The 12,028-nt window shown below is 44.7% G+C and overlaps 1 protein-coding gene across 2 annotated transcripts in view; it reads left to right on the top strand.

The window, feature by feature from the left end:
- LOC146177806 (nuclear exosome regulator NRDE2) overlaps positions 1–12,028 on the top strand; it is a 151,711-nt gene that overhangs the window by 94,772 nt on the left and 44,911 nt on the right. For both annotated transcript variants that reach the window (XM_084580587.1, XM_084580588.1), the window contains exons 12-13: positions 4,242–4,382; positions 8,645–9,039. In XM_084580587.1, the coding sequence (XP_084436713.1) occupies positions 4,242–4,382; positions 8,645–9,039 (536 nt within the window). The remainder of the gene's footprint in view (positions 1–4,241; positions 4,383–8,644; positions 9,040–12,028) is intronic.

The following is a 12,028-nucleotide window of genomic DNA, read 5'->3' on the forward strand; positions in this document are numbered from 1 at the left end:
TGCCATCGCTGGGACAGCGGCTTGTTAGTGTTCGCCGCCGCCAGGCGATGCGGACATCCGACTTTCCTAGGGAAAGCTACACTAGGTTAGTAGAAGAGCATTTCGTGGAGCTGGGCAGAGGCCACTACTGCACATGTGCCGTTGCCACGGTGACCAGCTGCACTATTCCACAGGTTCTCTGCTGCTGCACTCATGGCAGAGAGGAGGAGTAGGGTAGCGGCATCCCAGCAGATGTACACACTGGTGCAGAGAGGAGAGTAAGCGCATGCGAGTGCTGCCTTGGAGAGCTGACCGAGCGGAGCACGAAAGCATCTGCCGACATCGCATGCAGAGGGCATCAAAGTAGATTCTGCCTAGAATGCCAGTCAGTGAACTTTGATGCATTCAGTGGAATGTTGGTCGTGGCCAATGCAACGCTCGGTCATCCGTAGCCTTAAGGTTTCGTTTCACATTCGGTTCAGCAGCGCTGAACATCTCTAATTTTTTTCTGATCAAAGCAGGCAAGTACCCAAATCAAATTTTCCGTAAGAATATGCTGAATACCAAATGCCATTTTTCTGCGAAATTAGAGCTGCAAGGATTCAGCAGTTTAGCTGGGAGAAGCATTCTATGGTGCGCGTGTAAATACACAACGCGCTCTATGTGGACCAAACAGGGCAATGTGTCAATGACTGTGCAGCTGAGCATGCACGGTCACTGAAAGAAGTTGGAGGAGCACATCTAGCACAACAGTGTGCAAGTTGCATTGTTTGTGACAGAGTAGCGGAACTTTTGCCAGGTAAAAAATAGTTGCCTGCTGTGTGAGAAGTGTGAACCATGACTTCAGGAGATAGGCTTTCTGGGAGGGAGCAGAAATAGTAGGGCACTAGAGATTTTGGAAGCATTTCATATAAAAAAGAGAGGTAGAGAATATGTTGGCAGTACTTTGATGACTTTTCGAAGGTGTGTGGTCTTGGAACAGTTTGGTTAACTGGGCATATGAGATAGCGTTGCTGCGTATGCTTTAGTTGCTTGGAAAGTTGGAAGAAGTTAATGCCTGTCCTGCATCGTTTCATTTCATATTTATCTTTGTTTGTCCTATAGTTTGTTCCCAGACTAATACTTTTGCAGAGTTCTCAAAAGTTGTGAAATACATAGCTGACAAACAAAGTGAGATAACCCCAACCGGGAACGTTTCACGGCCGACAGTGAAACAAAACATGCCAGTCGAGGGCCAACAACAATCGTGACTGCAGCCCAGTCATGCGTGCCTTTTATTCATTCATGCAATGGCACCCCAAGTAAACAATAAACTTAGCATGATGTCAACGCGTGAAAGAAAGGATGAGAAATAGAAGAGGGAAGTAGGTAACTTGGTAAAAAATGCACATGCTGTGGACTAGAGGACAGTGGGAACCAGATAGTGCATCACCATGTCAACCTGGTTGTGAGTACTACTAGTAGTAGTAGCCGCAAGAAAAAAACAAATTAGCGAGCAAGAAAGGAAAGAGAGAAGCAATGAGGGGTTATGAAGGCATTTGTCAGAAGCGGCAGTGAAGGAGGGAAAGGGAGATTTAAAAAACTATTTCGTCACACCTGCAAAGAGGAAAAAATATAGGAAACGAGATTTAACAAGAAACAATTATTAAGAAAATGAAGCATGAAAGCATTCGAAAAATAGTGGGAGACATAATGTTAGGGGTGAATAATATACGAAAGCGTATGCTTCACACTGTATATCATTGTCTTCAAGAATGAGTGCAGATCAGTGGCAACAGGTTCTAAGTTTCCTTTCCAGATGTGCCAAGGTTGCATTAATTTAAATTTATGGATTAGAAATGCCTTCTATATTTTCAGTTTCATAAGTCTGCTTTATGCTTATATGTGGTCCTTTTTTGAACCGAAGCAGTGGCCTCATAGTAGAGCATCCGTCTCGCATTTGGGAAGTACTAGATTTTATCCCTGGTGCCGCCAGGTACCCACTGGTTTCTCAATAAGTACAAGATTTCTCCTGGTCTGGGACTCGGTTCTTCTAGGGTAAAATGCTTGGGAAAAGATTCATGGACCAAAAAGTTGCACTGATGGGTCAGTGATTGGTTCCGCCATCGGACTACCATAGGTCTGCTTCATGCGTCAAAAGCTCGTATGTTGTCTTTTTTTTAGTCCGAAGCGATGGTTTTGTGACAGAGCATCTGCCTCGCATTCGGGAGGTAGCAATCTCAATCCCTCGTGCCAGGTACCCACCCGTTTTTCAGTGCTTACTAGATTTCCCCTGGCCTTGTGCTCAAGTCTTCTGGGGGAAAATGCTTGGGAAGGTTATAAGACTTTTTGTTCACAACTTATGGAAGTGTCTTTTTAACATGAATGTAGCATGGCTGCTGTATACAACTGAGTTTGATTCATGCAAAAACCAAAGCCTTGCAAAAATGTGGCATCGTCTTCCACTTTGTCATTAGGATGTAAAAGATGAGAAATACGCGTGAGACTCCAGCAGGACGAAGCTGCACATGTCACGCTAGCCACGCCTCCACTTCTTGTCGCCGCTGCCTCATGTACAGTGCCGCGAATGCTCGGCCCTTTCTTGCCTTCCCTATTTCTCACTGCAGTCTTATTCTTTTTCACTTACTGAGCAAACCGCATCAGCTTCTTTTTATATCCGTAATCGGCTTTTTTTTTTCCTTGGCGCCGCATGCTTTTTCTCACGGCTTCAAGACCTACTTAAAGTTGGCTTCTCCTTAGAGCTGATGAGCGTGGTGGTAAAGGCATTTAAAAAACAGTTGCCATTGTAATTATTTTTTCGAAAAGAAAAGTTTGCCTCACAGTCTTTGGTAGCGTGCGTGTGGCAATGTCATTTTGTGCTAAGTACATCGCCGCAGCCAGACACACTTTACTATAACTGACTTTTATCAAAAATGTCTTTAATATATAAAAGGAAAAAAAGATACAATTGTCTCTGGAAGATGAACTGTGATTTCAATTTCACTTTACTATATCAGAGTTTTTACTATAGCAGGTTTCTACTTTATCTGCATGATAACCATTGATTCCTACCCTCATTAACTGTCATAGCTCTCTGACAAATTGTTTCTAGCAAGAGGAGCATTCTGGAAGGTAAGTGATGTCTGAAGATGTGCAGTTGAAGCCCGATTTTACGTGAAAGTAAAATCACTGATCACTCCTAATTACTTAAAGGTACTTGCAATCACCAAAGAATATTCACCAGATTTATTGTCAAAATTAAACACTTCTTTTTTTTTTTATTACATGAGCAAACATCAACTTGGACTAATTAATTTCCATTCTCCACTCCATGCATCTGTCATGTGAACTTTGGTGGCATTACTTGATTATTATTCAGTCAGGTGTATCGGCTATTGAGTACACTAAGCCGTGGCAAAAAGGTTTATTTCAACAGGGGATTCAAGAACGCTGGAAATGTCATTAATATTAATCAGGAGCAAAACGTGTATGTTTGAGGCTGCTAGCCTTCGTGCCACAGTACATGTTTGGCTTAAAGTGGGGCTTTGAGGAAGGTAGAAGTTTTTTGCTGGGACTGGTCCATACCCAGCCAACAAACGGATGGTTTAGATCTCTGGCAGCCTTGGAACAACCTCCTGTTGCAGGAAACAACCAATTTTTGCTACTAGTGCATTGCATCACTCATCTTACAGTAGCCCTGTTGGAAAAGGCTGCCCTCTGCTTCTGATTATTGACTCCTTTTATGTCGCGTGCATGGTGATGCTTTCACGCAGTTGTGATGTGCAGTCTCCTCTGGTTGCTCTTTTGTTATTCGCTCAGTCGCGCATTGTGGTCTAGTCTGCACTGCTTTTTCGCCATGGCTATTCACCACTTATCCAGTCCTTTCTGCAATGCCAGTGAGAGGCTCCGTTTTTCCATGTGATCTACGTGACCCATGTGATCTATGCGGTCTATGTGACCCATGTGATATATGTGACCTACTTAGCCCAGTCCTTTCTGCAATGCCAGTGAGAGGCTGCGTTTTTCCATGTCATCTATGCGACCCATGTGATCTATGTGACCTACTTAGCCCAGTCCTTTCTGCAATGCCAGTGAGAGGCTCTGTTTTTTCCATGTGATCTACGGTGTGCCCCAAGTGTTCTGGTGTGGTTGTCTTGGCTGGTCATGACAGTGCGAGAGATGCAGGTGTAAAGGGAGCCCAGCCCCTTTCTGGTGTTAGTGCCAGGAGTGCTCTGCATAAGCTCTGATGCCCACCATGATAGTGCTGGCCCTGTTTCCCCCAGCGCAAGAGGTGTGCCAAGGCGTGGCTGGCCAGTGCAGGCCGTGAGCGGAACCTGGACTTGTGGACCGAGTATGGCCTGCTGCTCGTGGACTTAGGCCAGCCACAAGAGGCTGTGGCCATCTACGAGAAGGCCCTAGATACGGTAATTATGCGTTTACTCATCCTTGCAATGGGAGAATTAAGATCCGGTTATTACGGTCCGATCTATTGCAGAGAAAGTTCTCTGAGCTGTGGAAAATGCACAGTTGTTGCCACACTCAGGAGCTGTTCATTAAAGAAATACAGAGTTAGGCAGGGATTTATGACTGCAGGTTGTTAGAACTTTGAAGCAAGAATTATGAAAAGGAGCTTCAGTTTTGCTGTCTCCATTAAACCTGAGAAAAAAAATGTTAAGGCATATAACACGTGTCATAATGAAGAATAGAAAGTAAATGCACACACATATATATTTATATATATATATATATATATATATATATTATATGTGTGAACCGGGTGGGAACCGGTTCCCACCATCGGCACATTGTTTTTTCTTCTACTTTGTGTTTAATTATCTTTCACCTAAACAGATTACATTCCTAATTTCTGTGATTATCCAAGTAAACATAAAAAAAAAAACAACAAAGTACCATCCCCAACGCTTTCCTTGGCCTCGCCGACTGTTGGCTTCTTTCCTTCATGTATCGTAACGAGCACCCTCATTTCCCCTATATATATATATATATATATATATTGAAATTCTCAATTATGAATCGAATAGGAACATGGGTAAAAAATGCCTTTGAATATCGGATTGAATATCTGATCAGTGAAGAAAGGAAAATTAAAAGTTGCCAAACTGTTCATTGTGTTTATTTCAAAATTGACATGGTGTTTAGAACAAGAAGAATACGATTGGGATGGAGCGCATTTGGCAAGCACTCGCAGATTATGACTAGCAGCTTACCGGTATCGCTCAGGAGGAAAGTATACAACAGTTGCATCTTGCCTGTACTCACCTATGGGGCTGAAACGTGGAGGCTAACCAAGAGAGTTCTACTTAAGTTGAGGACAACCCAGAGGGCTATGGAACGAAAAATGATAGGGGTAACATTAAGAGATAGAAAGCGGGCAGAGTGGGTCAGAGAAATAACTCAAGTTACCGACATTCTAGTGGAAATTAAGAAGAAGAAATGGACATGGGCAGGACATGTAGTGCGAAGAGAGGATAACCAATAGTTGCTGAGGGTAACAAACTGGATTCCAAGGGAAGGAAAGCGTAGCAGGGGGCGGCAGAAAGTTAGGTGGGCGGATGAGATTAAGAAGTTCGCAGGGGTCAAGTGGATGCATCTAGCACAGAACCGGGTTAAGTGGAGAAATATGGGAGAGGCCTTCGCCCTGCAGTGGGTATAATCAGGCTGATGATGATGATGATGACATGGTGTTTGCGAGCAAAAGTTAAACTAGAATTGCACGGAAGTGTATACACTACTGAAAAATTCAGAATAAGTTTTAAACAAGGTTTTGTATAGCAGTTTATTATTATTTTTTTGTACAATAAGGATCTACATGACTCCGAGTGGAGCTGTCCTATTGCTGCTGCATAGAGTAAATTCTCCTTAATGCGGCCTTCTAGGGACTAGAAATAATCTCGCCGAGTTAAATGAAAGCTCGGACTGTCGAATGGGCCAGCAAAATCTACCGAAAAACCATTTGCATCATAGTAACTTCCGAATTTCGCATCCTATGCTCTACCAAGTGTGAAATGGCAATGGCTGTTTAATCTTGTTCTTTCTGTTGTGTGTAATGTTTGGTAGCACCACCCTCCTCCATAGCAGTCCACCAGGGAACGTCCTGTGATAGCGTGAGTAGCAATGTGATCTAATGGGGAGGGCAGGAGCACCGTTTCGTGGCTGTTTTGATCCGACTTCGTAATTATTATTGCAGCACCAGTACATCTGTCTTACCAGTCAAAGCTCTTTCACGCATTTCTCTTTAATTATATATCCGTCCAACATCAGCTGCAACCATAAAAGAGTCCTGGCCTTTCATTCACCTGCTCTTTCATGTACCATTGTGCTTTAGAATAATCTTTTCGATGCTATCATATCCATCTCCAACCGTGAAGCATTTCATGTCATAAGCATAGTTGAAGTGACATTATGCCAACTTTTTTTTCTTCTTTTTTCATTGTTTCATTTGCTGTTTTGTTGTGCTATTTTGTGGCCATCCTTCAACTGAATGACCAACAAGGGAAGCTGCCATCTCATCGCTTATTCACTCCTCTGGTGCCCAGAGCACTCATCGCTGTGTACAGATATGTCAATGGGTCTCCACGAGAAGACAGTGCCCTTGCTTTCCCTGAATATAGCGGCGGAGACAGAGACATTGGGGCTTTCTCATTATTCCTGACTCACCTCGAATTTGTCCTGTTGCTTGCCTTAGGCATGGAGTAGTGGTGCTGTGTTCATTTTTCTAATGCTTCAGGGACTGCAATGCCCAGATGCGCACTTTGAAAGCGATGTTCTTGGCTCGTTTTTTGGTATCTGAAATGGTGCACATGCAGTGGTTACAGACTGTCATTTAATCTTAATTTCTCGCTTTTGAGGGTGCACAGTAAAAATAAATTTTCAGCTAGCTTCTTTGTAGACCAAGGAACCGAAAAATATGAGAATGAGAAGCCTTACTTCTCTGGAGAAAAGCACCAGCTTTGCACGTGTCTCTTCGCAACCGTGTGCACGTGCTGCACCGACTTAGCAGCAGCCTTATTCACATGCAATGTCGGTTCTCTTCACTCCATCAGAAAACGAGCACTAGTGTTGCATGGAGCAAGCTTCAGGTTGGGTTCCCTTTAAATGAGTAATTTTGGTTTCATGCTTTCCTTTTAACAATGCGTAAGACATTACTATACTGCACATTAATCGCCGCATTCTGTTTTGCTTGTGACTACAAAAATATTTATGGAATCAATCTTTATTCAACATTGTTGATGCCAGAGTGTACAGTCAAAAAGCGAGATAGTGGCTCGACAAGGACTGTAGCCCGTATACTAGGAAAAACAGTAACATGCACGCTTCACAAATGAAGCACACATGCACAAATGATTGAATTTCTTCTTTCATGCTGCTGTGTGGGTGCTGGTTTCAACAAGCGAGGGTTGGCTGTGGCATCAAGTTTTGAGTAGGTGTTATAACGGACTAAAAAACTAATATGGCTGCTGCGTCATTGTTTTGATTCACTACAGGTCTAAAGCCAGCCTGTCTCAACAGCCACAGTCATGACCGATGAAGCAGTGGTTGCATCGGCGTAATTGATGCGGGCCTCTTTCACATCATAGCCATCGCTCATTTTCTGCAACTGAATTCAAAACAGATGGGATGAAAAAAAATTTAATTATAAATTATTCGTGATCCGTTTGCAAGAAAGCGTTCAACTGAAATTTGTTGTGTGTACTCCTTTACGGTAAAGAAATTCTCTGTTCCCTTCAAGTTTGTATTAAAGGAAGCCTACCGTAATTTTGCCTACTTATGCTAGAGATGTTTGCCATGCTGACTGCACACCGGAGACTAGGAAGGAGTAGTTTCGTCAGGATGTGCAGTGGCCCTTTGACACCACCTGTTGGGGGCATCCATGAACATACCCAAGGCCAAAGAACAGAGTGTTACGAATTGGGTGCTTCTACGTAGTGCTGTCACTGTCTAAGCAATTGTGAGTTAGCAGCCTGTTTTGGGCTGACATGAGCGGCTTTCCCCCAGGGCTGCTCTAAAGGCTGAAAAACCTTGAAAACCCTAAACCTCACAGGTACAGCACAACACTTCCTTCAAGGGCTGAGCCTAATTTCTCACATGCAATTTTGAGTAAGAGACAGTTCAGCCACTGCTTAGGGCTATGCAAGACAAGTTCTGGTAAAGGATTGGGATTTTGCACGTCAGGTCATCATCTCTGGTTGGGTAATGTATACGGGTTATCCAGTAGCATGAAGGAACCTGCAGTGTGGGAATCGGGGACTGTTTTCACGCAGTATAATTATTCATTGCCTGTGCTCATTCAAGTCTTGTGTCCAGTCTTTTGTGTTGTTCTGTGATGCATAACCAGCTGACGCCAGTGTGAGGTATTCTGGATAGTGGAGCGCAAATCTCCCAGGATGCATTTTGTAGGGACGAGTGTGCCTGAGGAGCAGTTGACTCAAGCAAGCTGCTTACTGGCCAGGGGTGACCACCAGGCAAAAGGGCATCTCTTCTAGATCTTCTCCCCTTAGTTATTTAATAATAGAACTTGTCGGGCCAGTTGGGTCATGATTTGCAGCTCTGTGTTGGCTATTTATTTTGGTTTGTCATCATTGAAGCTTGCATGAAGAGAACAGTTCTATCCCAGGAGTGCAGTGGCCACACGCCTGTTGTGGGGATGTTGCTCCCTTCCATGCAGGTGTCGCAAGACGGTGTCCTGGCCGAGTGTCGGGGCGACGTCTGGCTTCTCCTGGCCACCTACCTTAACCTCCGCCTGGGTGTTCTCCGTCCCGAGGAGGAGGAGCCTGCTGCTGCGCTCGGCTTTGGCAAGGACCAAGCACTGCTTGCCCTGTCGTGGTTTAGCTCTGGCCGCAAGTTCCGTGATGTGCTAGCGAGTCCCCTGCAGCCCTCGGCACTCCTGCGGGCAGGGGCTGCTGTCTCTGCTCGTTGCCAAGAACCTGCAGGCAGCACAGTCGGAGCCCTGGGTGTGGCCCTGTGGGCCCGCTTCTTTGTGTCTGGCTTCCCGGCTGCATCCGCCCTGGCCCGGGAGTGGATCGACGCCTGCACTGCTGGAAACATAGAGGAGACCACTGGGTGAGCGCTCAGCTTCACAGTGAACGTCTCTCTTTAAAATTCTCCTGACTGCCATAGGAACTGTAGGTGCAAATGAATTTTCAACTATTTGCGATTAACTTTTGCTATTCAATTCGTGCTGTTCTTTTACTACTCCAACAATTTAAACCTTCTGAGCATTGGAAATTACAAATTTTCCTGTTCACCTTATCCTGTATCCCAACGTAAAGGCGTTTCCTATGGTCAGCATTCTTGAATTGACTGAAAGTGCTTGGTAATGATGCACATTACATAAATGTATAGTATGCTAGAAGGGAGTACTGAAGCGGTATTAAAGGAGGGGTACTAAGGGAGTTGACTAATGTGAGGGTAAGAAGCTGGTGTGCCATGCCTTGCTTTGAGACAGTGGGTGTCAGTGGTCATGGGGTCGCGTTGAGAGTGGTGCTGTTAGGTTGCTCTGTGTTTTCATCTTTGCTTAAGCAAATTGGTCCCTCTTGTTCAACAGTGAGGCACTAGCTGTGGTATATAGATGTGCAAACACCTACTTTTTGGTTGTGAACTGAATTTGAACAATTTAACACTTTCCTGTCCGCAAAAAAAGGGGTGGTTTTTGGGTGGTGTCATTAATAATTTTTTTTTCTTTAACAAAACTGGCTTGGTACAGTGGTGTCTGGTATTAAATTGTGGAGGAATTTTTCTTCACAATGCTTTTAGAGATAACCAACATATTTATTGAATAAGTGATGAAAAAAAGAACTGTCAGGAAAAAAATTGTAGTAAAAAAAGAACACACACAAAAGCGTCAGTTTCTTGATACAAATAAAACAAAAAAAATTTCAAAATATACTTTTTTTACAACAGAAACCAATGCAACATTGCTTCCAATTCTAGCTTTTTATGTGCAGTATTCGATGAGTTAGGAAAGAAAACAGTAGTCGAGGTCGACTACACCGAGTTCGACCCCTGGCGGTCCTTTAACGGAAAACACAACTCCCTGCACTGCCAGCGGCAAGTAATACTACCCAAAAGATGTTGTCACCCTGCAGATAACAGTTGTGACCTTCAGAACAGTGATCTCTTCCGATCAGCACGCAGCAAAAACGGAAATTTTTGGGGAGCGAGCGCGAAAATTATCGAGGCATGGCTGTCAACGTTCTGGGCCGGTTTGACATAGCTTCGCTGTCAGTGCTAGTCTGAAGAGCTGAATTCGTCTTCTGAGTTATCACTGCTGCTGTTCGCATCTAAAAACGAGCTCTTCGATGCGCCAACTTCCGCAGAAATGCCCATTTTTGTGCAGCAGGAGCACACAATGTTGACGTCATGATGTAAACAAGGAGCGCCGATCACCTGACTCCGGAGACCATCTAGACGGGCGCGGCACTACAGAAAATTTAAATCAAAAGCAAAACTGAAAGGGTTCCTCTATTTCCCATTGGATGACGCCACTTGGCAAGGAGCGCTTTGAAAGCGGGAAAATTCAAGTCGTGAAACCATCTATAGTGGGCTATCGATGGGAACAGACACGGACGAGAAAGTGTTAGACTGGCTGGAAATTGAACGGGATACAGTCAAACCCAGTAATAACAATACCTGTTTTAACAATATATCGGATATAACAATGGGCAGCCGCTGCACCGTCAGGTTTGCCATGTGTTCCATGAGTGCGCCGAGGAACCTTGCAGGCCACGGAAACGCGGGAGAGGACGGAGCGCTTCCTCACGCGGGTGATAAGGGAAGACGTAAGGCACTGCTAGGCACGGCTGCCCTGAGGGAGAGCTTTGAGAGCTCCCCCTCGAGACCGTGGAACTCGCATCCTCGCTGCCTCTTCCTAGCGTGGTTCTCCAAGTGTACCATAATCATTGCCATGATCTTGCTGGCCCTGGATTTTCCATGAACAGCAGTGGAGGATCCTCCTTCAGGAAACACGACATAGCCGACGCAGAAGAGGAAGCGAACAGCAATACTGCTAGAATTTAAGCGGAACATTGTACATGAGCACAAGGATGGCATAAATGTATGCAGCTTGGTGCACAAGTACGGCCTGACGCAACTGACAGTATTGACAATCATCCGCAAAGCGCTCAAGGTTGAGAACAAAAGTGATGTCAGTACTGTGCTGACCATGCAACAGACAATGGCCAGAACAGGGTTCGGCATGGGGCCTACAAAAACGTAAAACAAGCGCTCTACTAGTGATTCTTGAATGCCCGTGCAGCGAACCAGCAGGTTAGTGGCCCGATTTTAGCGGAGAAGGCGAAGCATTTCGCATACCTCCTGCACATCTATTTCCAGCCTGGTGGTGGTTGGATTCAATGGTTTAAGGCTAGACATGGAATCGTCTACAAGGAAGTCGTGGGCGAGGCAGGACAGCTCGATGTCAATGCTAGGCAGAAGTGGCTTGAGGAAACACTGCCCTGCATCCAAGAAGCATGCGCGGACTGGGACTTGTACAATGTGAACGAGGCTTGGGCGTTTTTCCAGTTGCTAATGTCAAAGATGCACGCTGTCAAAGGTAATCCGTGTAAGAGCAGCAAGCAAAGCAAATTGCACGTGACCGTTTTTTGCGTGCCAACATGAACTGCAGCAACAAGTGGCCTGCCTTCGTCATAGGGAAATTTCATTGTTTCAAGAATTTCAAATTTCTAGACTTTTTATTGTTTTCATGGTGGCGTGAGGATCCCAGTTCATTACCATCATAATGGGAAAGCATGGATGACACTTAGACTTTTTATGAGTGGCTGGTCAAGCCGGTCGGGGGATGAACTGCAAATAATGATTGATGACCTAGACAGGAAAAGTAGAAAGGTAGGCTTGAAAATCAATATGCAGAAGACTAAGGTAATGTTCAACAGCCTCCGGAAGGAACAGCAGTTTACATTAGGTAGCAAAATACTGGAAGTAGTAGGCGAATATGTCTACTTAAGACAGGTAGTAACCGCAGATCCGGACCACGAAAAGGAAATAACAAGAAGAATAAGATTGGGATGAAGCGCATTTGGCAAACACTCGC

Source organism: Amblyomma maculatum, chromosome 10 (assembly GCF_055883805.1).
Source record: "Amblyomma maculatum isolate TAMU_Amacu chromosome 10, ASM5588380v1, whole genome shotgun sequence".
Lineage (NCBI taxonomy): Eukaryota > Metazoa > Arthropoda > Arachnida > Ixodida > Ixodidae > Amblyomma > Amblyomma maculatum.